The sequence below is a fragment of the Chaetodon trifascialis genome, chromosome 1, assembly GCF_039877785.1.
Source record: "Chaetodon trifascialis isolate fChaTrf1 chromosome 1, fChaTrf1.hap1, whole genome shotgun sequence".
Classification (NCBI taxonomy): Eukaryota; Metazoa; Chordata; class Actinopteri; order Chaetodontiformes; family Chaetodontidae; genus Chaetodon; species Chaetodon trifascialis.
Genome location: NC_092056.1, coordinates 8,783,195 through 8,809,319, shown reverse-complemented (window position 1 = coordinate 8,809,319; position 26,125 = coordinate 8,783,195). Strand labels below are relative to the sequence as shown.

The 26,125-nt window shown below is 42.0% G+C and overlaps 2 protein-coding genes across 5 annotated transcripts; both read right to left on the bottom strand.

Annotated features, from left to right (window-relative positions):
- Positions 1-1,707: 1,707 nt before the first annotated feature.
- Positions 1,708-19,505, bottom strand: LOC139335046 (immunoglobulin-like domain-containing receptor 2). 4 transcript variants are annotated; one of them, XM_070968441.1, is made up of 10 exons: positions 19,301-19,495; positions 15,956-16,342; positions 13,184-13,303; positions 10,128-10,184; positions 7,729-7,875; positions 7,466-7,633; positions 6,928-7,056; positions 6,201-6,546; positions 5,085-5,820; positions 1,708-3,352 (listed from the first exon to the last, which is right to left on the bottom strand). In XM_070968441.1, exons 1-10 carry the CDS (start codon positions 19,407-19,409, stop codon positions 3,317-3,319), a joined length of 2,235 nt encoding a protein of 744 aa, XP_070824542.1. In that variant the 5' UTR covers positions 19,410-19,495; the 3' UTR covers positions 1,708-3,316. The 4 variants fall into 4 exon arrangements, with proteins under 4 accessions (XP_070824542.1, XP_070824550.1, XP_070824559.1 ...); XM_070968449.1 differs by having other exon boundaries at positions 5,088-5,820; XM_070968458.1 differs by lacking the exon at positions 10,128-10,184 and having other exon boundaries at positions 19,301-19,505.
- A 1,796-nt stretch (positions 19,506-21,301) lies between these two features.
- Positions 21,302-25,863, bottom strand: LOC139334924 (cell surface A33 antigen-like). The gene is made up of 7 exons (XM_070968212.1): positions 25,727-25,863; positions 24,647-24,810; positions 24,238-24,454; positions 23,741-23,905; positions 22,904-23,020; positions 22,639-22,765; positions 21,302-21,790 (listed from the first exon to the last, which is right to left on the bottom strand). The coding sequence occupies exons 1-7, from the start codon at positions 25,764-25,766 to the stop codon at positions 21,385-21,387; spliced, it is 1,236 nt and encodes a 411-aa protein (XP_070824313.1). The 5' UTR covers positions 25,767-25,863; the 3' UTR covers positions 21,302-21,384.
- Between the last annotated feature and the right edge of the window lie 262 nt (positions 25,864-26,125).

Below are 26,125 nucleotides of genomic sequence, written 5' to 3'. Positions count from 1 at the left end.
TCCTGGAAACTCCTGCCAAGATCCACTCTGAGTTTCCTGCTAGTTCTCCCTCATATCCCGTCCTTCCGCCGAGGCCTCAAAGCAAAACACGACGTCACACGTCGGTCTGCACTTGATTTTATGAAGCACAAATGCAGGATGGAGGTTCATTTAGATCAACACATACTGCAGCTACTGTAACAGCTGAGAGGCAGATCAGGTCTATGAACACTAAAACATCAACACACATCACTGATTGGTTGGTTTTAACATACAGAAGTCTATTTCCTGATTGGATTATATACAATAAGTCTACATGCGTCTATGTTGCACAGGTTTATTCATTAGGAAAAGTACGTTCACGCAAGTACTTAAACAATTCTGAGGTACTTATCTTTACCTGAGTAATTCCATTTTATGCTTTTTATTTTATTTTATTTTATTCACACTTCTACTTCACATTTCACAGGCAAATCTTGTACTTTTTTATCCACATTTATCTGACAGCTGCAGTGAGTTACTGAGCAGATTTTAAAACATATATATATAATTACTAAATAAATTCTAATGTATTATTATAGGATAAGCTTTTATTTATAGTACTTTATTGTTGTATTTTGATGGCACTGTGCACTGTGGCATTACTACCTATACATAAGTAAAACATCTGGTTACTTCTTCCACCACTGTATTTAAACCATGTTTTATTAGATATTTCTCTAACGCATGAAGTATTTCTGACTTAATAAATAACATAATTAGGTGATGTTTATTAAGAATTTGACACTTAAAAACTTCATCAGGACTGTGTGGGTGTGGTTTGATCACATTTGATTGACAGTGGCCAACAACCTACCAACAGCTTTCTATTCAAATGTCGCTAAAAGCTGATTGGTGGGCATCACATTTGAACCTGTTCACGTCAAACCAAGGGGGAGCACATGAAGTCTTACTCTCTGGTGATGTCATATTTCCCTGCTGATGCCTCCGTATAGCTCAGGAGGGAGTTGCACAACAACATTCCTGACATGCTCTTGATCTGCGAGCGGTCACTGTCTGAACCGATCCCTCCCATCGCAAACAGACAGCACATGAGCTCAGACGCACACACAACCTCTGGCAAACACACGGGTAAGACAACACAGAAAGCAGGGCCCAAACGAGTGAGCCCCTTCCCCGCTGTCAGCGTCACAAAAAGGGCTCCTCTTTCCGTGTTTGTCTAATCGCTCCTGTAGCGGTGGAAGAAAAATTCCCATTTTAACTTGGGTTAAAGAAGTGATACCACAAAGTAAAAGCACTCGAGCATTCAAGTTCTTTCTCAAGCAGAAGCACTGAAGTATGATCTGCATATTTTGCCCTCCAGTAAAAACTATTTGGAGTTGAAATGAAAGATCTGAAAATTAAAGATGATGAAGATGATGGTGCATGGACGGTGACAAACCACTTAAATCTCCTTGTATCACATTACTGGATTGTTGTTACTCCTTATCCCTTAATACAAGAGCAGCATTTCACAGCTGTTGGTCAAAGTGGAGCTGATTTTCACCACTTTCTCATACTGTTGTGTAATTACGTTTAAAACAATGTACGGTGATTTTTATCTACAATAACTTTAACTCAAATAAATGTAGTGGAGTGAAAAAAAGTAGAATAAAATACTGAATACTCAAGTACAGCTGTATCAGAACTGTACTTAAGCACAGACGTTGAATACTTGAATTACTGTGACACATAACTCCTCAAACCCGAAATAAAACCTGTTTCATTATTTCTGCGCAGCTTATTTGCTGAGAAGATGGAGAGAGAAACACTTCTGGTCTTCATGTTTGTGCTCTGCCAAAACTGGATCTGCTAAGTTTAATAAACAGATACTTTAAGGACATAAATGTTGTAACAAATGATTTATGTGGATGACAAAACAGATATGTGCGGGCGAGGGGGCAGAGCTGATATGTGAGTTTTGACACAGCTGTGCAGCAGAGACAGGCAGGCGGTCTGTGATTTCAACAATGAACAAAGACATGAGTCATACTCCATTACACATTGTCTCCTTTACAGAAAAGTAAAGAGTCATCTCTCTCGCGCGCACACACATACACACACACAGATGTCAGTACCAGACAGCAGAAAACACGATGGAAGAAAACTAAACACAAGCATTACGTTTCACAAGATGAGCCGACAAAACATGGACGCAGGAATGTTGAAGCACGGCATTTTACAGCTGATCGAAAATCAGCAGGCTAATGTGTGCTTTGTGTGTGTGTGTGTGTGTGTGTGTGTGACTGACGATAACAGGTGAAGGTGTTGGTTTAGCTGTTGACTCAGCAGTGATAAGACAAGGCTGAATAACAGTAATCAAATCAAAGTCACACTGCAAAGCTTAGGCAAACATAATCATTTACAAATCAAAACGATGACATCGCAGCACACACATAAATAGGTCCAGATCACATACAAAAATGTCTTCATGCTGTCGTACAAAAATCTTTCAAAGGCAAGCGGCTGTTCAACACCTTAACTGTTTACAAAGAAATACAAGAAATCATCAGGGTTTAAGTCCCTCGGAGAAAAGAGTTACTTTGTGCAAACTAACATGTTTTAATAGAAGATGGAAATCTCCTCGGACGTACAGGATGGAGACAGAAAAATGTCACTGCTTCATGATGAAGAACGTGACTGCTGCAAATGCTGCAACAAATGTGGGTCCCATAGGGTCAGAGTCTTAATTATTTTGTCCACCCCTGCTGTCAGCATTTGGTAATGTTAGTTACTATTTCCAGCTTTAGTTAATATTAAAATCTCCTTGCAAAGCCGTCTGAATTAGGCGCTTTAGTCCCTGAATGTTACTGAATGACACAGTGTTTGTATTGTCAAACAGCTGAAGCTACATGTCCTTTACAATAATGGCGTTGTCATATACTACTTTTCTACAACTGTGCCCTTTTAATGCAGATATCTCACCAAATGGAAATGAATGCGCTTATTGTGCTGGAAACGTAAAGCCAGTCTCTCCGCTTCAGAGTGTTTTCTAAAGGGACGAAGGGAGACGAACAGTGTCCTGCCGGGAGGGACAGTCCAGGTCATACACCCAGCCCGCATTAGTTCAGTGTTAGATTCATATGAGGCAGCCGGAGACTGAAACCGCACAGTGATGACTTCATCATTCACCGACGTCACAGGCAGAAACTCGGTAACAGCAGGTCTGTTGTCCATTTCTTCATTCAGCTTTCCTTCACGGACGGCTCTGCTTCGCATGTGTCCACACTCGGAGTCGCGTCTTTCAGCAGCTGACATGCAGTTCCAGTCTGGTCGAGGTGCTCAGTCTGAGCGGCTCTCAGACGATGAGGGAATCCCGGCTGAGAAGAGTGCTCTGGTGAGGGTAAAGAGAAGTGTCAGTCATAAAACAACAGAGTTTACACCAAAATAGGAACATCTAATGATTTCAGTAGAATGAGAGAGTGAAGAGATAGTAAACATTAGCCAAACAGGGTTATTATGGTGGAGCAGAACCTGGATCAAACTGCATTTCAACTTTTTTTTTTTTTTTTTTCAGATTATTTTGAAGATTGAAAACTGGTTCTGGTGAATTAACTGATCTTTTATTGGAAATCTTTGTTGAGTACTTTTTGACCCAGGTTTGTCAGGGAGGAGGCAACCAGTTATGATTGTTATAGAGAGTAGTTGGATACAGAACAGAGTATTCTACCTAGTTTTCAGTGTGGTAGGATCTGAACCTGACCTGTCAAAAGTACAACAACAACATGTACTTACTGTGGGCCTAAAAACCTTTTTTTATACTGTGTCAGAGTTTCTCAACCTTAGAGCTCATGACATACTGATATGAGTTTGACACACTTGACATTTTAGTAAAAACAGGTTTGAAATACATCATCCAAGTCACATGAGGTTCAAATGAGGTTATAGGCCGGGAAAGGTTGAGAAACTGTACTGCAGTCCAACCGGCGTCAACACTGACCACAACACATTACAGATCTGCACAGCTTTGTTTCAGAAATATCTTAAAAACCGCGTTAATTCCTTTGCAACATCTTAAAAAGAGGATTAGATGGAGCGTAATCTTGGATCATACGTCCATCTACACATGTGCAGATATTGACAACACTGGCAACAGATACAGATGAAAAAAACCTAGTTAAACTTCCCATTTACAGTACGTATATTCAAATATACCTTCAGCTTCAAGCAGTAGTTTGGTTTGTAGACAATGTTACTACTTCTCAGACAGAGGATGCTTTACTTTGATCTCTGTATGCATTTAATTAACGTTAAGCCTCCCCAGGCTAACGTCACGGATGTCTACAGGACGCAGGACGGAAACTTAAATAAAGTTTCTTGTTATTACTATTCGTTTTGGCCAAACAGTAAGAGGAACTTTGGAACCAGATGACCTAAACTCTGGAACTAAACTAGATGCAATTACAGCACATCTGAATAACCATGAGGATCAAGCAAATTAGATCCACTCAATGGCAACTGATTCTGAAACTCAGTTCTCAAAACTCAACGAGCCATCCTGTTGTCCTCTGTATTTACTGTTGCGTGGAATTTGAGTTGGATATAAAAAATGAATGAAAAGGGGATAACTGCCTCCTGACAACCTGCTTGAGTGAGTGTCTTATGTTTATTTCTGCTCTGAGCCGTGACGAAGCAGTCAGCAAATCAAGTTTTGTATCTCTTGTTTACTTGTTTGTTCTCACATCACTGCTCCCTCTCTCACTCTCTCCCTCTCTCTCTCTCTCTCTGAGTGTTGGCACTGGTGTTGCTACCTGGAACTACTCTGTAGGAATTGAACTTCAAAACTAAATTAAAGTTTAGTTCCTGAGTTTCTCAAAAGGTTCTTGTTCCCCTGGGAAAGTTCCTCCAGTGGAAACACCCTCGTAGACTTCATAAAAGCAGGGAAATAGCACACTGGATTGTAAATACTTTGTAGTTAGCCGAGTAACGTTTTCCTTAACTAAACGCCAATAACTAGTTTTCAATAACTAGAAAAGACGCTAGCTCTACTCGGTGCTGTTGGTTTGAAAAATAGCATCATGAATCTACAATCCCACCAATAATCTCTAGTTTTAAATGTGACTCACCACCTTCCGGGTCTTGTCTCTGGGTTCCTCTCTGCGTCCGGGCAGGGGATGGCCAGGAGGGTGAGAGGGGCGAGTGCTTGCTGGAGGCGGCCGTGGAGAAGGCCTGTCAGTTCTGCTCCGCTCTGTCTCTGAGTAAGGCGACAGAGAACCTGCCTCTGGCCTGTTACTAGGCGAGCGGCTGCAGTGCCGACTCGATTCCCCGCTGCTCTTCTTGGAGCTGCTCTTCGAGGGTGTGTCTGAATCTTCCTCACCCCGGGCTCCACTCTTCCCCAAGCCGACCCCTCGCAACTTAGCCTTACGCTCCAGCAGGCTGTTCAGGAACGTGCCATCGTAGTCCTTCTCTTGAGAAGACGTCGACGGTGGACTGATTCTGGGAGGAGGTGGGACAGGGCGCTCGCTGTCCCAAGTGCCCCTCCTCTTTTTTGGTGAATGAAGTGGACTTATGAAATGTCCGTTTTTCTTGTTTCGCCTGGGATGATCTTCACGGTCGCTGCTGTCTCCAAGCTCATCTTCATCATTGTGATAATGCTGCGGTGGACCGTCCCGGTAGGAAGGGTACCGACCGTACTCCAGAAGCTCCATCTCATAATCTCCCCTTTCTTCCTCCCTTTTCTCTGCCCCTCTGCTTCCTCTCTGCTTGTAAGAGGCAGCAAACTCTTCCAGCTCATCCAGTGAGCCGGTTCTTCCTGCAGCACGGTACGTCTTTCTGTGGAGATGTTCTGACCGAGGGTTCCACCTGCAAAACATGAGGCCAAGAGAGGAAGCAAGAGATGGTCAACAAGATGAATGTTGTATCTGTGTTGTGATATTTAGAGTATTGTGTATGCAAATATACAGAGTATTGCATGCATTTAAGTAAATGGGTAACACTGTTTCCTGTTATCTGATTGCTTAAATGTCATGTACTATAACAGATTTATGCAAAGGACAAAGACTTCAAAATAACTCAATCCATTCTAATTAAAACTGAACCTGATAAAAACTAGACTCTAGGAGTCTGAAACAGTTTGTATTCAGAGCTGAACATTTGAATATTTGTAAAATTCAGACACATTTGTAATGTTGTCTCATGTCTCATGCGCTGCCAGTCTGCTCTCTCTCTGCGAGCCTGTGCACCTGCTGTGGTTTTCCTCCTCGCTGTGATTCTGTTGCCTCTGATTTCGGCCGAGCCTGCGCGACTGTGAGGAGGACGGAGGGTCGTCGCTGTACCGCCGCGGAGGAAGGGGCTCATCCTGGCAGCGGCGGGGCTCTGAGTCGGGGTCATCACGATACCGTTGCGGTGAAGGGGGATTGTCACGGTAACGCTGCGGTTCTGGGCTGCGGACGTCCCGGTAGCGTTGGGGTTCAGGCTGAGGGTCGTGGTCTGGGATGGCGGGCAGTGCTTTCTTCTGGACGTTTCGGAATGTTTGACGGAAGCCGGTTTCCCCCTCGTGGAGGGAGCTCAACTCAGACAGACTGCAGGCTGGACGAGTCAAAATGAAGGAATGATAAATGAAGAACGAGTGAACAGAGAAATTAACAAACAGAAAATCCCTCTTTAAAGAAGCATGGAAAAAATAAAGACACTGCAGAGGAAGAAAATCAGAGTCAAGGTCTGCAAGAGATCATAGTAAATGTTGCAGGAAGAATTATTAAAACATCTTCTTTCAGGTGAGTAGGCATGCAGGAAATGCAACACGTAGAATGTTTGTGCAGAGGCCAGAACAGGCTCAAGAGCATGAAAAGCCAAGAAGACACTACACACAGTACAGATAGTGCAGCATGCATGTCTATTGAGTGCATACAGAAGATCCAGAGAGCATTTTCAGAGAGCGAATCCACAGGATGGGTTTATGAAGCTTACACTGGTGGCTGGTGGACCTGGCAGGGTTGAAGTGAGCCAGTTGTTTCTCTACATACTGAAGCACCCTGAGAGAGTCCTGATCCCGAGGTGAAGGCACACGGTAGGGAACCCCTACAGCATGCATCGGCACTGCAGATACACACTTCACCCATCAGCGTGGAGAACTTGTGTGTGTGGTAATTATGGACTGAGGAGCACACTGGTTTTGCTTGTTTTCTATTTCACAATTTTATTCTATTACTTTTGTTTCTGGCCAAAATTGCGCAATAAAATTGTTGTATAGGCAGTAACACAAGAACACACACACAACACAACAGTGTTTGAATGCCTGACACTAAGGCAGAATTTTCAAATTAAATTTATCTTGTATATTTCCGAACCCAGCAAATGCAAGATCAAAAAGCAGTTTTTCAAAATTTAGAATAAACTTGTAAAATAAACCGATTTTAATGGGCTGAACAATAAAAAAAACACTAATATGGTGTTAAAATAATTCTAAAAACACAGAGTCACTCGCTAATGAAGAGTAAGACCTCACCTGCTGTGAGTACGCTGCCATCTGACGGGGGGACAGAAGACATCTTGTCCACCAGGGAGGGTGGGGCAATGGGGACCATCGTGGGGACACCAGTGACAAAGTATGGAGGGTAGGCGGGTGTTTGAGGGGTGGAGGTGCCCGTCTTTATTCCCTTACCTGCCTCATATACTACAAAAGCCACATATAGCCCCACTCAGACTAGAAAAGCATACTTCTTTCAAATCACCATCACTATTCTCAACACTAAATTTGTTAATACTCACAGTGTCTAGGGCAGCAGCACGTGTCGGGGCAGCACCAGCAGCTGATGTAGCAGCAGCAGGAGTGAGGACAACACTGACACCAACACACCCCAACCAACAGCAGGAACAGGACACTGCCAAGTGCCACCGCCGTCACAAACACCCACTCTGGAAGAACACAGACAGTCCTGCATATCAATAAGCATCAACACATACAGTAGGACATACATATACACACTCATAGGAAGAGGAAGGATTTGTTGGATTTTAGATGACTGTGTACTGCTGGTTGCTGCTTATATTTAGCATTTAGCGCCACACTGTCAGACTCACCCTAGACATTTAAAAAAGGATCCTCTGGAGGCACAAAAGGCTTTAAAAACCATTTTTCACATGTGCGGGAGGAATCCCCCGCACCTTTATATAGTGCACAATTAATAGAGTTTCTCATGTCAGTCTTTATTTTTGCAGTATATTTCCCTGTACATTATTTCCCTGTGTTTACCCTGACTGTAAATAGACTGTGTGTTTACACTGGAAAATAATGAAAGTATAGTGAAAAATGCCTAAATGCTTACCAAAACTGTTTGATTTTTGAGTGCCCTGTTGAACACAACAGTCTCAAAATACATTATTAAACAGATATGAAGGAGCAATTCATAACCGGAAACATTGCCATATAGGTAGCAGTAGCAGTAAATGGTTAGTACACTAGGCAGAGCAGTGAACTTGTAGTAAACAATAATTAGTAATTAGTAAGTAAAAATGTCATTCAGGTTTTCATTATGTTGTGAAAACTGTTAATGTGTTTAAAGTCATCAGCAACATTATTTCTTCTAAATCAAGCTTTATATATGTTCTCAAGCTTCACTGTTTAACATGGGAGCTACAGATGTCCTAACGTGTTTCCATAACAAGAGAGAGATCCCTAACAGGCTGACAGCTTGAGCAATTTAGTGAATTACTGTAATGACCAGAAAAGATAACCAAGACATTAACCAAGATTTTAAGATATTTTTTCCTGAATGTATGTCAGCTGCTTGAAGGTCCGATGAAACTGTGTCATTTCTTCCTTAATGGAATGTATTTTCTGTAGAAACAGGATGTTGGGATGGGCCATAATACAACGAGGAATCCATTGTGCCCTCACTCAGCTAATGAGGGAGGGCTGGATTGTTGAAAAATTTGTTTTTATTTACTTATCATGTTTTTTTAGACATAAATGTTTCTCTGAGGATGAAACAAATAGGAACAAATGAACAAAACCGGAATATGAGTGCAAATAAAAAATGAGATACTTTGACACATAGTGTAGTATTAGAGTGCTAAAGTGAATGATACAGCAAGTACAACAGACAAACTGCATGTATCTGTCTGTAGGAACAAAACAAAGGAAAGGGAAGGAGAAGGCCGACAAGGAAATCTTTAACAATGTAAAACCAAGGACACGGACACGCACACACACACACACACACACACACACACACACACACACACACACACACACACACACACACACACACGAAAACTGATTTTGCTACAGGAAGGAAAAGGACAGTTTACACTGCTCTGTAAGATACGGAAGATTTGGCTGTGACAACAAATTAGGTTGTAATGTGATATCATTTTCAACCATTATGACCCCTACATACATACACACACACACACACACACACTCAGGATTGCAGGGTTGTAACTAACACAGCACATTTGGACATTTCAGAGCGCTGTGGGAGTCGATGTGGACATCAACACGTACTAATGCAACACTAACACTTGAGATAGTGTGATCATTCTGGCTGAGTGCCTTATACGTCTTGGGAGTCATTTTGGGAGCTCCTTCTACACAATTCATCCATCCATCTATCACTTCCCACAATCTCTGTGATAATTAGATGTGTATGACAGGAATCTGATGTGACCTAAACAAACCTCCCTCCTTCTTGATCACTGCGTTTATTACTGGCTAGTGTCCAAACGATGTGGGATGACATGCTAACCACGACCATAAATAACTAAAATGACCATAATGGCTGTTTTCCTTCACAGCTCATCTTAGTGGGAGCTCATTAACTGACGGGTGTGGAGCAGACCGTTGGGTTAAAAACAGCTCTGAACTCAGCTCTGTCAAAGGCTCATTATAGCTGAATCACAAACAGCGGAATTGGTCAGGCTGCATAGGAACCATTAAACACGGTGGAAAATGAACAACATTTTATCAGACCAAGTGCCAAAAGCCAGAGACCACTCTTCTCTTAAATGTCCACTCCTAAATTTCTCAGATTGTATCCAAAAATCCATCCCAGGAAATACCCCACCACCACTATTCAAATGGTTCCTACACCCATGGTTAGAGCCGTAAGTAGGGTTAGTATGAATGGAAGGAGCCAGGTGAGGGGGAGAATACATTATGCCCCTACCTGGCATAATCTTCAAATCAAAGTCTGGCAGGAGATCTTCAGGCACACCTGAGAAACCTGGAGGAAGACAGAGCACAGGAGAGGAGAAGAAAAGAGAGGAGAGGAAATGGGGTTGATATAAACTTGAATGATTGGTTCAAAGAAAGTTATTGCCTCAGCAGCATGCATGAAGAGAGAAGAAGACAAAAACAGAGGAAAAAAGATAAACAGATAATGAAAGTTGGCAGGTCAACAGCAGCATGCACCACAGAGGACATTCTGGTCCTTGTTCCAGAAAGTCTCCAAATCAGAGCAGCTGATTTCTGACATTACAGGCTGTATGGTTATCTGTCCGGTAAGAAGACAGACTGGAACTCTCATGAAGATAACATGACGAATAGGCAGGAGCTGTGAGTAATGTTACATGCAGAGCTGCGAAAATCACAGGTGGAAACATTCCTCATGTGCAGAGCCAGAAAACAGACTGCAGAGAAACATTTTGTTCTTGCTACTATTTCTTTGCCTCTGTCTGTCTGGCCAGTGAAGAGAGAAGCGGCTCTTGAATGAGACCCAGCGCACCAAAAGCCCATTACTTCGCTCAATAATCTTTTTTCAGTTGTTCAATTCATCCCACTTATCAACGTGGGAAAAGAAAGGAGAAACACCAATGCAAGAAATAACCCAAGTCCTTAAAAACCGTCACCGCCTGTTTATTGTTCTTCCTGGTATCTTACTAGTGTTTTGTCTTTCTCCTCTCGTTTTCTGTTTCAGCTTTAAGGGGCTCCACACAAGGTCAGCAGATGTCTGGATGAAACACTGACATGACAAATAAAGGGCAGTGTGTTACAAGCTGGTACAAAAATGTGCTAGAGTGTGTTTTGTTTGGGTGCGTAGTTGTTGTGAAAAGTGAGGAAGCCAGGAGGTGACTGTGATGTGAGCTGATACTGGCGTTTCACTGCTGATAGTGTGATTATAACAGAGAGGAGGAGAGGGCTGCCAAGCATGAGAAAGAAGCACTGGAGAAACAGAGAGCAGGCTGGACTATCTTTGCCTGGCTCTGGCTGACAGCGCACATACCTCACTTTAGTATCTTTCTGGAAGGCTAAACGTGTTCTTCGCTGGATTAGAAAACAGAGAGTTTTGTTGAGAAGCAGCTAAATCACCCAGTGAATTCAAACAGCAAGTGCTTGCATTATGTGCATCTGTATATTTAAAGCACCTCTAATGTTGCATTTATCTGTTGTTTTGTCTTCTGTCTACATCATGCTCAAACAGCTGAAGGTTTCTCTCTTGTGGAGTTCCCACTCACTCATGAATTTGCCTGCAGGCCCGTGATTTACTGAGAATTACTCTGAAATATTTCAGGTTCAATTGTTTTTCCCTATATGGTCATCCAGGGGGGTGGGGGGTGGGGGATGTTTGTATACTGTGACGCACACTCTTATAGAGATCAAATGCGAAGGAAAGGAGAGGCTGTATGTTGGCAGAGCTCTACAGAGAAGGGTGTTCAAATTCAATTCAAATTTTAATTCAAACACACACACACACACACACACACACACACACACACACACACACACACACACACACACACACACACACACACACACACACACACACACACACACACACAGATAAAGTCTCTGCAGGTAATGTGTGACTTCACCGCTGTACCATTTGTCTTATGGCATTTGGAGTCCTTGCTGTGGAACTGGACCAAGTCCTCAGAGGTATACATCAGTCGAGTATCTCACACGGTGTCACCCTCCATCTTTTGCATTGCTTCGCTCCGCTGTCCCTCCTCCACATCATTAAATCATCCCTGTCTCCTTCCTCTGAAGCCGTTTGCCCAAAAGACAAAAGACCCCGTGAGCCATTTGCGGTGGCCCCAGCTGTTGTTATGGAAACACAACAAGTGCCTCACATGACTTATGAGCCACACCAAGACCGGAAAAACACAACAGGTTGGCACTGTGGCACACTGTGGATCTCTTATGCCACGTTAAAGACTGCAAAGAGCAACTCATGTAGCATTACCTCATCCAGTCATCACCTGTAACGTGTTATCACACCGAGGCCGTACCCGGCGTTTAAACTGATTCACAATGCACTCAAGTCTTTGCAAACTGTAAAAGCTTATTGTCCCGTACTTGTGTGTGTGTGTGTGTGTGTGTGTGTGTGTGTGTGTGTCTTCTGTGCACACACATAAGTCTCTGAGTGCCTGCCAAACAAAAGTTCAGCCTCAGAGTGAATTAGAGCACCAAAAGCCACACAGCCTCTCAGCCATTGCCATGGTAGCATTAAGTCCACTGTAAGGATACAACACGCTACAGATACTTTACAACATGGGACACACAGAAACTGCACAGACACACACATACTCACGCACACATGCATATGGGCTGTAGGCTTCAGTGGCATATTGGTGTGAATGTCAAAGACTAAAACAAACGATGACCATCCTGCTGTAGTTAAGAGTCCAAACCTTGGCTAACCTCGGTAACATACAGTATGAGTGAATGCACTTGTTATGAATCAGCTCATTAAAGAGGCTGCATTGTGCCGTCGATGATGAATAGGTCAGTTTATAAAGGCCTTGTTATGTAACAGCAGCATGTAGGAAAATAATTTAATTGACAGTAAATCATGTGTATTTTTGGACCTATGATTAATTACATAGAAAGAACTGTTTAGCCTTACCTTCAGTGCTGCACTCAGTACTAAAATAGGAAATGGCAGATAAAAGCGTGTGGTAGGATATCTATGAGGGTGTACTGCAGTGTATAGTCTGCCTGTCCAATATTGTAGGTGATTACGTTCCAGTTGATGAACCGTGTAAATCTGCAGGTCAAAGTTCAACGATGATGAATGTGCCAGAGCTGGCAGAAGGTCTCACCAAAGCTGGAAACACATTATTAAATCCTCAAATCCTTCAAGTTGTTTAATGGATGTCAATGAGACACAGTGGAGATAGTCACAGAGAGAGGTGCGAGTGTGACTGAGCTCTTCTGCTTTTTTTACATTTCAAAGCTAAAATCCTTTACAAGAGGCATGTTGGGAAAATAGTGGCAACTTACCAAGAACCAGCAGCTCCACAGACGCTTCGTTCTGTCCCTCCAAATCATCAGATATAACCACTTTACACATGTAAACTCCACTGTCTCCCCACTGGACCTCGCCTATGCGCAGGTCTGCTTCTGCAGGAGAAAAAAGAAAGTGAAAGAGAAATCTTTGGCACAAACATTTTTCTGTAAGGATGAAGTCTACCTCTGGCTCCAAGTTACCCCACTCAACACTGTTTCTGTCTTCTCAACCTAACTGCATCGTTTGAGTTTTTGCCCCTTAATTTTAATTGGTTCCCTAAGTTTTTACATTTCAGAGCTCTTGCTCCCACTTAGACACCAAAAGTGTCAGCGAGGTCCAACACTGATGTTGGGTTCACAGTCTCCATCCAGCACTCAGAGGTGTTGGATGCTGTTGAGGTCCGGGATCTGTGTGGCCCAGTCATGGTCTTCCTCACAAACTCTGAAAACCAGACTAGCCCACACTATGACAGACAGAAACTATACAAACATATCTGGACAATGTTGACCAAATACATGGTGTATTTGTGATAGCTGAGGATAATGCATAAGGTTCCATTCAATTAATCACTTTCACGTTATTCTAATTACGGAAGCAAGATTCCAACACAATTCAATTCCATGAGACTGAAACGCCATAAAAAACTATTCACATAGAGCGTGGCCCAAAAATCCAACACACGGGACAATACTGGGCTGCTGCCTCCATTGTACGGGGGTCAGACATGTAAATACAGCAGACAGGAAATAGGTTGTATGATTCACTTCCTCTTCCTGTCAGCCAAGGAAAGGGGAGGAGAGAGTGGCAGACTGTACTGCACCGCTGTGACCAGTCTCTCCTCAAACAACGTGACAGCTCCACTCATTCTGCAAGCAATTTTACAATCTAACGCTGTCAACATTATTTTCATTCAAACATACCTCATGGTAAAATCAGACATGTGATTAACAGAATACACCCCCGCCCAGTGCATGCTGGGACACACTCCAGCCTGGCTGTGGCCCTAAATAGGATTACATGGAGATGGATGACTGGGCATCTCTAAAAGGAACACAGTTAGAGCTTTAACTTTTTTGTCCATTTGCAACATAGCTGCACTGACCTGTTTCAGGACAGGAGGTGGAGTGGGACAGAAAAAGAGAAAAGAAGAAGTGAAGGAAAAGCCTTAGCTGAGAGGGATGAGTGTGTGCATGGTGGGATGTGGAGAGATCTAGAGAGTCGAAATGAAAGCGGGACATTGAAGTACATCAGAGGGAAGGAGTGAGAGGTCAGGATGAATGAGAGGACAGCGTGAAAACCGTTTCTTTTGTCTGTGTTCCTGGCTGGTGAAGAGAAGGTCGATTCTTCAGCCAGAGTTAGCGCGCCATAAATCTGGGGCCTGCAAGCAAGGCTACCGCTCTGTCTTCAACGAGCACACACACATATGCAACCACAAAAAACTTGCATGTATGCACAGTAGTGTCCCTTAGATGATCCTTAAATGACATGGTGGCCAGTGGGGAAACGTATACTGAGGACAGGGGGACAGCATAAGCATGAATTCCTGTAGCTAATCTGTTGGATACTGCTGTAATATTTTGTTATACTACTGCCTTTGTTAGCGTAAGAGATTTGATTTAGTTACTTTGGGCAAATAGTCTGACTCTACATGGAGCAACATGTTAAGCAACAGTGATACAACTAGAATATTAACGATATCTTGATTTAAGAAAACAGTGTACACAAAAGTGTTGATCAATTCATTATAGCAATACTCAATACTATGGCCATGGGGGAGAGCACCCCTCCCCCCTCTAAAACAGGAAAAGCAGAGATTAAACATCGAGGCATGTGTGCTGCGACACTGATTTTTAAAGCCAGACCAATACTAAATTCTTGAGGCCGATACCAAAACTGATGGTTGAGTTTTAAATAATCTGATAATGACACAATGATATGTTGGACTTCTTAAAATGTGAGACACTGTTTCTATAATATGGTAAACAGCAATTGTGTGTTTTCACACATGCCTGCAGTCTTACCTGCAGTATTTTTTTTCTACTAGTGATTTCTGATGTGACGGATTTGGGATTTGAGACCTTCAGAACCAACCTGTCCTTGTCTAACATCTAACATCACGCTTTTTTCATCTCATCTGACAAACTGTAGAATTGGCAAAGAACTGTTGAGTTACGTAATCCGAGTGTTCTGAAAGCTCTGACAGTTTTCACTAAAGCCTCCCCTGTCTCACTTCACTTTGGGCGCTTAACCAGTAATCTGTGGGAACAGGGGCAATGCTCCAATTTATGCCTTTCATGAAACTTGCCAAGCTCGGCTGCAGAACAAGTAAGAACATTAGTTTGGATCAATATGTTACAAAAGAACCAGGGAAGCTGCTTTTTCTGCTGTGCACCAAGTCAAGTGGAAGCCCCAAATCTTGAATGTTTTACACCAAAACTGAGAAAATGCTGTTGACTTGATTTCATAACGCTGTACTGGGAGTTTATCTTTAGGTTATTTGTTATTTCTTCAGTGAATTAAGTCCTTCTTTTGTTGTTTATCTCCTTCATGTCTATTGTGTCAGATGTCTACAGTATTTGGATTGAACAATGCTCCAGCATAACTTGCCAATAACAAGCAGGTGAAGTGAAATTCCATCGAAAGCTGCAGCCTATAACACTAAAAGAAGTGCGCTGGCCTGGCTAGCTGATGTGTGATTTAGAAAGAATAGACTGGAGATGATTTTCAGCACGGACATCATGCAGTTCTGACTGCAGAACTCTTACTGTTGATGATGGAGATGTCTCTGTTCTTGTAGTACTCTGACAGCGTGACAGAGGAACCAGAGATGGAGGCCACAGTTCGGACCGTCCGGCTGCTGTCAGCGCAGTCGAGGTAGCTCGCCGTCATCCCCGTGTCGTACCCTCCGCCGACTCCTCCGGTTCCACCCGTCATCCCGCCTCCTCCCAGGCCTCCACTCAGGCTGTCGGGAAAGCTGAAGGAATCGCGCGTGCGGTCGCGACAGTACGACTTATAGACCCACTGCACCACGGGGGTCTGTGTGGACACGCTGTTGTACTGACACGGCAGGACCACTGACTGGAACAGCACAGCATACCTCTTCTCATCTCTCACAAACACATGAACCCCCGAGCACCGGGGAGGGAGGACACCTGTGGGAGGATAAGGAGATAATGAGTAGGGATCAGTGAAGTGTGAAAGAAGGAAGGGTTAAAAAAACAGGAAAGTCTAGAAAATCATGGCATTACACTTTAAGCCCTAAGTGTGAGACAAAAAAATCATGGCAGTTCAAACAGTCATAGCTTAGGCAAATCTGAACATGCAGATATGATGAAGACGGTTTTAGATTCTGTGTGACTTTCCGTGCACGCATGTCTGCTTACAAATCACAGAAAAAAAAGATGCTGCTTATGACTTCAGAACTTGCCTGAGAATCATCATATTCATCATCATCATCATAAGTTTTCTTCAGTCACAAACTAATCCAGAGATGGTTGTCTGTATGTTTATGGGTGCATGGCACACAGGAACTGCTAATAGCTAATTCAGCAAAGTTTTAATGTTGCCAGTTTGTTGTTGGGGGGGTACAGTTGCCCCGATTTAGTCAGATGCAGCCTACAGTTTCAGAGTTTGAAAACCTTGGTCAAACACACCACAGATCTGGCAGCCAAAACAGGTAATAACTAGGAATGTGTAATTAGAGGGTATTAAGGCTTACTACGGCAGACAGAAACACTCAGTGATTCAGATGCTGAGTCCAGGTTTCAGGAGACACCTGTTTCTGTTTGCTCACTGACAAATCACATGCTCCGCTCACTGCATACCTTTTATGAAATTGAGTGAAATCACCTCCCTTTCCCAAAAGACATTAAGCAAAGCAGAAACAAAACAGGTGAACAAAAACCCGAAACATTTACATATTTCTATTTTCCTTTTAGCTGGAATGTAATGAATCATTGTGGAGTTTGGCAAGATTAGTGTACAAAAACAAAGCTGTGTTGAAACTGAGAGGCTTTTCCTCAGCGAATGCTAACTGAGAGCTGAGTTGACCTGACGTTGTTTTGGAGCTTCTGAAGCCGCAGGACTCTGGGTCACGTGGCGACCAGGAGCTCAGGCTCGGCAGTTTAACAGCAACACACACTAGAGAGATGACCGTTAGAGAAAAACACACCCACACACGCACACACCCTGAAACATCTGTGTAGGGTGTTGCTGCGTGTGTGTGTTTCTCAGACTAAGCTGCGGGAGGTATGGCTGAACTGGATCAGTGGACAGGGATGAGGTGAGGGATGAGAGGGTGACCGCTTCACTTGATCCAGATCAGGCCTGTTGAAAGAGTTGTTTTCTTTGTGTTACTAAGAGTGAATCTAACTAAACAGCCTCACCTGCTGCCAGAGAACTAACAGATTTAATCAAAAAAAAACAATCGGCTGTCAGATTTTAAAGGGAGGCAAGTCAAATTACAGTTTTTATGCAAAATTTGAAACAGTAAAAGTCTATTTTTTAGTATTATTTTAATTGCATATAATTTCCAGTATACAGACCTGCTAATGCACACTGTTGAAAAATACACTGAGATTGTTCTTAAAAAGCCTCTGGCTACTATTGTTTATATCATGCATGATAGTTTCGTGCTTTTATTTTTCTCACCAGTGACTAATGGTACTCTTTAGGTATGTATTTAATGTGGATTTGAGGAAGAAAGAGGCATGGTCTGAATTCAGAGCGAGAGGAATCAAGCTGACTAAAACATAAATTCCTCAGGGAGAACATTAGTCTGCGACTTCTAGGAACTGCAACAAAAAAGCCAGGAGGCTGGTCTTCCTGGGATCAGAGGCTGTGGGGCGATCCAGGCTTTATTAGTTTTCAGTGGAAGCCACCTCCAGAGGAGAAAATGAAAGCAGGAAAGAGAGGAGGAGGAGGAGGAGGGGAAAGAGAGTTACTGTTGTAATATGGGACTGAGGAGCCTTGCTGAGAATATTTGTGAGATCTGAGCAGAGTGTAACTGTTTTACTCTCTTGTTTTACCTGATTTCATGTGGAGAGAATAATCTATTAAAGCTTTTTACAGATTAACAAATGCAAGCATGCTGTTTCGCTGATTTCTTGCCACACTAGCACACGTTGCTGCCACAAGAAACTCATTACTGCTTCTGTAAGATCTGTTGTATTTGTATCTTATGTTTACTATATCATTTTCATATATTTTTCACATTACACTTTATTATAAGTTTTAGGTAAATGCAACTTTATATAAATATATATTGTCATTCCAGGTTCCCAGAGTCCACTGTGATGTCTTAAAATGTCTTGTTTTGCCCACCTAAGGGTCCAAAACCAAAATATGTTCAGGGTACTATCATATAAGTCTAAGAAAACCTGAATATATTCAGATTTGAGAAGCTGAAGCTAGTAATTACTGCCCGTTTTTGCATAAATACTTAAATGATTAATGATTCATCAAAACAGTTGCAGATTCATTGTTTTCTTTATTTTTTGAATATCAGGAAACTACACTATTTGTCTTGCACATACACTTCATTTATGCAGACGGGTCTGAGGTAACACACTGTATATTGTGGCTGTTTTAATTATTTCTTTGTATATATCTACTGCTACATGAGTCTACTATGTGTTTCATAATTTTTCATAAACTATACAAGTCATTTTGTCTCTACTAGGTGAAGAGGTCAGAAGTTAAACCTCCTATTCCGCAGCCCCCAAAGCTGCTGGTCGGATCATTCACACATGACTGAATAACAGTCAGCTGCAGCGCTGCTAGCATAACGGACCAGAGAGCACCAAGCTAGTACTATGACTGATACTTCGCAGTGTAAAATACTGCGGTGTTGACAGAATATATTGAAGTACACTGAGTTGCTAAGAGAGAATTATTGACGCTCGACTAATAAAACATAAACATTAGTATTTGGGTAAAGTTTAAATCTATTTAACTCGTCTGTAAATATGAACGAGCTTGTTTAAGTTAGCTCAGTTATAGTGACGTTAGCTTACCGTTACTCCAAACTTAAATCTGAGTTTAACAACCTGTTAACGCTCCGCCACTTTACGCAACGGATTTCATCTTTTTTCCTGTTCATCTCCTCTTACCTGTCAGACAAAAGATAAAAATCCACCACTTCGGCATTTTCCCAAGTCCGCAGGTGAATTTCATCAAAGTTTTCGGATGAACGTCGTCTTCTTTTCTCCTTCGTCTCATCCCTTGACGGTGTTTCCAGCTCCCGCACACAGTTTAGGGGGCAGATAACGGGACGGCGCTCCGGCTGTGGGACCAGCGTCAAGCTTATCAAAATACAAACTTCCGGCAACGGATTTCAAAATTAAAGCAATCTCGCCGCACATAGTACATAAGTTCGTGCTGTGAAAACCGGTAGAAAGTCTGCTGTGTTTTATTGAAGCACAATTTTTGAGAAATCATCAAAAGAAATCATTGCAAGTAGCTTTTTATTCTAATTTTCATTAATCTCATGGCTAAAAGTACTACTTGTGTGCAATACATACGACATTCATGGAAATATATGTAGTTTATTGCAATTAACATCCCTCTTTACTGTGAACACAGTAACAAACTCCATAATCTAATGGAGAAAAAAAAAAATTTAAAATATTGAAATACCCAAGTGGAAGGGCAATATTCTGTATAATTAGGTTTTGAAAAATCTGGTGGTTTTATTGTTATGTTGCCTTATTTTACAGATTATTATACAAATATAACATTCAAATATATTGGCTTGACCATGGAGCAATCTGAACTAAAAAGTAAAACGTCCCCAGAATTCGCAATCACTGATTAGTCACAACAACGTATTATTTTATTTTGAAGTCCAAATGACCCCATATCCGGTGCTGATTGTCTAGTTGTGTAACTTCACGCATTGTCCAAAGACAATGGATGGTGGTGGTGATGGAGGGAAACAGGAGGGTGAAGTCTGAAACATGGTGACATTTTTAACTAGAGAGAAAACGTTTCAGACATGAATGAATTAAAAATATTTAACAATACTACAACTATTAATAATAATGAAACTAATAATATACTTACATTTTTACCCCACATGTAGTATCAGCATCATGTGATCATATTAGAGTTGAGCTGCATGTAATGTTGCCATCTAGCGTTCAGGATTCATACAGTTCCAAGAAGCTGTTTTGTCATTTTATTTAATCTTAATTTTTACAGCATATTTCTTGCAGGTTATGCATCTGAAATTGTTTCACAATACATAATTTTTTGATAAATCCCAATATAAAATTGACAACATTACAACTGCTGACATATGTACATTGTCATATTTCATTGCATTTCAAAAGAAATCTCTATAAAACAATTCAACATCATAAAAAAAACATTTGAATGTCGCACAGTAATCGTTTGCTATGTTCGAAGTTTAAATGTATTAAAGTCAGAATTTCCATTTAACATGAAAAGAAACCCTGAGAGCTCTGCGGTGACATTATCAATATCAACAATCAGAGGAAGTTGCAGTACTGGTATCTAGAAAATTAAGATGATAAGCACTGAAGGCACGTAATGGAAAGGACATTAAAACTGGTACAGTGTATACAAGGACATACAGAATCAAGCTCACATCACCAAACAGTTCTATAAAACAGGAAGAATTACATAAAACTGAAGCTCTTTTCTTTACTGTGGAGGTAACTTCCCTGGAGAAAAAAAAACAAACTACCACCCGTTACACCCAAGAGCAGAATAATCAAGACACACATGGACAAAGGCCTTGCGTTGTTCTGTAACAACACCAACATATTGAGTCTAAATCTAAAATACCAACTAATTTCTGGATTTCAAAGCTCTCTAAAACCATCTTCCCTGCTATTTTGTTCACTGGGGATCTGTAAAATGTTTGTCCAGTTTCTCATATTTGTGTGATGTGGCTTTTGGTACACAACAAAGGTAGGCAATGCCCTGGGCAGCGTTTATACCTGAGCCACAGAGCTTGCAAATTTACACCCCACCCACTTACCGACTTCCTGCTTAAAATGGATCAGATGGGCTTTGAGGGCACCATTTTGGTTTCCCTGCCCTTCCTCAATCAATCCTCCCACAAACAACTTAACTACACCTTACACAGGGACAAAATTGGACAATTGGACTGAAGTCGTTGGAGGTGAAGCAGAACATGGAGGACAGCAGTTGATACAGGTTGGAGGCCTTAGTCGTCGTAGTCCCTCCTCCGGGGCTTACTGGCAGGCACAGGTTCACGATCATCATAGGGCTCATCGTAGCGGTCATCATCATAACGACGGTCTCTGCGGTCATCGTCGTAGCGGCGGTCATCGTCGTAGCGGCGGTCGTCATCGTAGCGACGGTCATCGTCATAGCGCTCATTGCGGTCACTGTACCTGTCACGGCGGTCAGAGTAGTCACTACGGCGGTCATCGTAGTCACTTCGGCGGTCGTCGTAGTCGCGCTCATTCCGGTCCTCGTAGCGGTCGCTGCGTCCAGCAGGGCTCCTCAAACTGGAATCATCGTAACCTTGTGGGTCCTCTTGTCCATCGGCACGCCGACTCTCACCGTTTTTAGCCAGCTCTTTGTCATGGTACTCCTCCTCATGAACTCTGTTAAATGAACATCAAACAGTAATATGTTAACATGTAAAGGGTTTGTATTCTGTCATATTTCTTTGGCAACGTCTTGAAATGTTGTGAGGCACCCTTCACAAATCTGGCCACAGACATCCGGCAGCCATGAGGTTTATCTAAAGCCGGAATATCTGACAGACTGAGCTGTGATATTCACACATTCTGTACTCCACCAATGCATGTAATCCTGTCAATCTGAGCCAGTGGGGTCTGTGTTCACGTCACAAGTCTGTCTTCGTTTAGTTGCATGAAGAGGAAGTTAAACTGGATGTCACATTTAGATAGCTGATTAGATTATTTTTGACTATTTGCTTCTTTGCTCCTCTTCTTTCACTTCTTTCAAAAGCAGCTGAACACCTGAAAAGACTGTCTCTCCCGTCAGCTGTATGACTTTGTATTTAATTTTCCTGCAGCAATAGTTTTTCTTTTCTTTTTATATTCATGAAAAACACTTTACCCTCGTGGATAAAATGTGCCACGTAAATAAAAGTTTTGGTTTCTGAGGAACCCTTTGCAAACGGAGCTCTTGCAATACGGCCATAAAGAGGTACCACCATTATGTTGCCTTTGCTTTTTGTTTTACACTGAACTAAAAGGCTCCTGCACATTTCTGCCCCAGTGTGTGATTTTTACATTGTAAGCTGGAAAGGAAACAGGCCTGACAGGTGTGACACACAACACAACAGCACCGGTGGCTAATGGCTCCGGGTATCCCACATAACAATGCCCCTTTTCTATGTTCATGTTTTATACAGAACATTGACGTGGAGTAACGGTGAAACACTCCTACCCTGAACATGCTGTATAAAAGGAAAAAGCATTACCCCATGGCGTATTCCTCCTCTTTCTTCTTCTTCCTGCAGCAGCAGCAGTAGATGACGATAACGAGTACGATCAACGCGGCGACCACTCCACCGATGATTCCTGCAGTGGAGCCAATGTTCATGGAAGCTGCAGGAAAGAAGGAAGACGAGTTGAGAGAAGAAGAGGAGAAGGATACGCATTATAATGCATCGTTGCAGAAATGTATTGAGTAATACTGGGCTCCCATAATGTTAATAAAAAGGCATTTTATAAGGCGGAACTCACGTGGCATGACTGAGAGGGTGAGGTTGCAGGTAGCAGAGCGGATCTTGTTACTTGAAGTGCAAATGTAGAATCCTGATGTATCTTTGGAGATATTGTACAGAGACAGGACGCCTCCCTCTGAAAGAAAGAGAGATGGTCAGTTTTTATATTATTATTTTTTTTAATCAATTCTACAATGTTTCAGCTCATAAAAATCCCAAGGATGTTCAATCGATAGATGCTATTTATTGCTCCTCCTGATGGTTTTATCGTAGATTTTGGTAATACAAAGGTGTAATGAGCAGATTCCATCCTGCTAGATCGCTCTCATCCTCTTTATCAACAGTTTCAGTTTCTTCCTTCTGGTTCACTTCTCAGACTTCCATATGCTAAAACTAACAGATATAAACAATCATTTGTACCCTCAGCCATCACCCTACTAAACTCCAGGAGGAAAAGATAGTTTGGGGCCCCCCACCCCCTTCTCCTGTTGTTTTGTTCATATCTACACTTGTACTTATTGTTTTACTATTTTATCCATATTGATTGATATTTTTATCATATTTATGTATTTATGACAGCAATTACCCCATTGGGGACAAATAAAGGTTTTGATTGATTGATTGATTGATTGATTGATTGATTGATTGATTGATTGATTGATTGATTGATTGATTGATTGATGCAGAACAGTGAAAAAGTACAGCTCTTCATCAAAAAAACAACTGTAGTGTATATCATAGGCCTCAGGCAAAGTGATCCTCACCCTCACTGTGACCATGATGGTCCTTTAGCAGAGGTAAGACAGTTGGCTTATATTTTTCCAGTCCTGTCAGCAACCATGTCACTGATACTTACTGTCGGTTGTTCTGGGAGCTGGAGCCCGAGGAATGTTCTTGACATCTCGACTTTGCCACTGGTATGTGGGTGGTGGGGAGCCTTCCTCAGACACACAGGTCAGATTGATGTTCTGGCCGTACTCTGCTTTTCCCTGAATCTTACAAATGGGTGTAGATGGAGCAACTACAAAAAAAACAAAACAAAAACAAAAACATAAAAACAAACTAAATTAGGAAATATAAATTAAGAATAAACTCACAATTTTAGCATCATTTAGCATGTGAAATTGTCCTTTTGATGATCTACTTCCTCATGTTACAGGCTGCTTTTTTGCACTTCACCGTTACAACAGCTTACATATTAGAATAATTAAACGCTAAACATGATACTGACCGAGCTTTAACATCTCAAATACTTAAAGTGATATCTGATGTTATACTAAGCAGAAAAGAAAGGGCACCCACTTCTGAAGACTTAAAAGCATAAAATTTACTTGAAAACATATGAAACGTTACCGAGAACCACCAAACGTGCCGTGTCGGCCGACTTGCCCTCATCGTCACCCGGGATCTGGACACGACACTCGAACACCTTGTTGTCTGCTAGAGTGATGGAGGACAGTTTCAGGTTGGCCTTTCCATTTTGAACATCTACATCCAGGGACACCCGACCTTCATAAACCTTCTTGATGTCAGTAATTCCATTAGAAGAATAATAAGTCACGATCAGCATCTGTTTGACAACGACAGCATCAGAAGAACAGAGAAGAAAAGAGGAAGAAAGCAAAGTTATCTTGTCTTCTTATTGTTCTTATTTATGGGATAGCATTAGAATTATGTGGATGATAGATAGTAGACAGTTAATGGAGAATCATGCACACATGCACAAACAGTATGTATATATATATAGACGTAGTAGTCTGACCTCTTTCGCATTAGCTTGTGGAGCCTCAACAGACCATGAGACGATAACAAAACTGGAGGGGGCTTTGGATTTAAAGGTGCAGGGCAGTGTGACATTGTCACCCCTGGCATGCTCATATATGTCCTCTGGGATGTCCACAAAAATGGCACCAACACCTGACAACACTGTCACAGATTTAAAAGAAAAAAAAGAGAACATTGATCACAATTTGGCTGCAACTGCCTCTCACTTATACAAACAATAAACTTTATTTACGTTGGTGAAGTTATGTTAATCTGGAAGCATCACAGCCTGTGGGTAAAGGGACCCTTATAGAGAGTGATTCAGCAGCAGGACCTGAGGTCCGTGCAAATAACTTCTGAGGCCTTCCCCACCCACATACACCCATCACACAGACAATTTACTTTGTTTCAAATCTGCCGTTTCCAACTGAAATAACTGGTCACTAAAAAGAAACCAACATTTTTTATGATGACCTATTGTTTTTAAGCAAAAACAAACAAACAAACAAACAAACAAACAAACAAACAAACAAAAAACAGGTTCCAGTTTCTTGGGTGTTAATATTGTCTGGTCTTCTTACTCGTCTGCGTTATTAAACTAAATATTTGGGGATTTTGTACCTTTTGTCGAATGAAGCAAGACATTTTTAACCTCACCGCGGGCTCTGAGGACTATTTACAGGCCTTGACCAAATGCTTTACCCACTTATCAAGAAATTAATTGGTAGTAATCGATAGTGAAAATAATAGTTAGTTGTAAACCGAATTGAAAATATCTCATCTGGCTTTTTTAACAACTGAAACCAATCTAAAAACCATTCCACGAGGTCGCGTCTACATGAATGAAAACAGGTCCGCTCAAAACCACAAATAACATTTGATCTTGTTGATTTCAAGAGCTGACATAATTTCTAACTTCTAGTTTGTTATATATATTTTTTTGTGAATAAAACAAGGACACAAGTCACCTGCATGAACAGGTTACTCGGGCCTACTATGAAGGTGCGCAAACAGGTGTGGCAGTTCGGTAAGGCGCAAAGGAAAAGAAAGAAATGTCATGTCTGACGGGAATACTCACCCAGACACAGCAGAGTCAAGGCAGAAATCCTCTCCTCCATCGCCAAGACGTTTCTCAAACTGACTCTTCGTCACTAAATCTTCCGTGTGCCCGCGCTCCACACGATGAAACAGAGATCCGGAGTCGCCCGGTTCCTATTTGCATCGAAACCCGACAGCGTCCTTGCAACGATGCGCCCGATGGGTGTGTCTGTCACCCGCGGATGACTGACAGCGCTCTCCGCCAATCACTGTAGCTCGTGCAGGTCAGGTTCACATTCTTGATCCGCACACCTGGCATGTTTTGGCTTGTCCTATGATCCAGCGCTTGTACAGTGGATTTGTCAGGCTTGTTTCCACACCTAACCAAACACATCACAAACAATGATGAGCTCCAGCTGTCGGTGTCAGCAGCCCACAA

Bases quoted from the DNA above. Each gene is read 5' to 3' on its own strand.
- LOC139335046 (XM_070968441.1), bottom strand. From the start codon at position 19,409: ATGAGACGAAGGAGAAAAGAAGACGACGTTCATCCGAAAACTTTGATG. The intron at 10,185-13,183 runs GTAAGTTGCCAC...GTCTTCCTCCAG, and splicing joins TGTGGAGCTGCTGGTTCTTG to GTTTCTCAGGTGTGCCTGAA. The intron at 7,634-7,728 runs GTGAGTATTAAC...TGGCTTTTGTAG, and splicing joins GTGCTGCTGCCCTAGACACT to TATATGAGGCAGGTAAGGGA.
- LOC139334924 (XM_070968212.1), bottom strand. From the start codon at position 25,766: ATGGAGGAGAGGATTTCTGCCTTGACTCTGCTGTGTCTGG. The intron at 24,811-25,726 runs GTGAGTATTCCC...AATCTGTGACAG, and splicing joins CTTGACTCTGCTGTGTCTGG to TGTTGTCAGGTGTTGGTGCC. The intron at 23,021-23,740 runs GTAAGTATCAGT...TCTTTCTTTCAG, and splicing joins AGCTCCCAGAACAACCGACA to AGGGAGGCGTCCTGTCTCTG.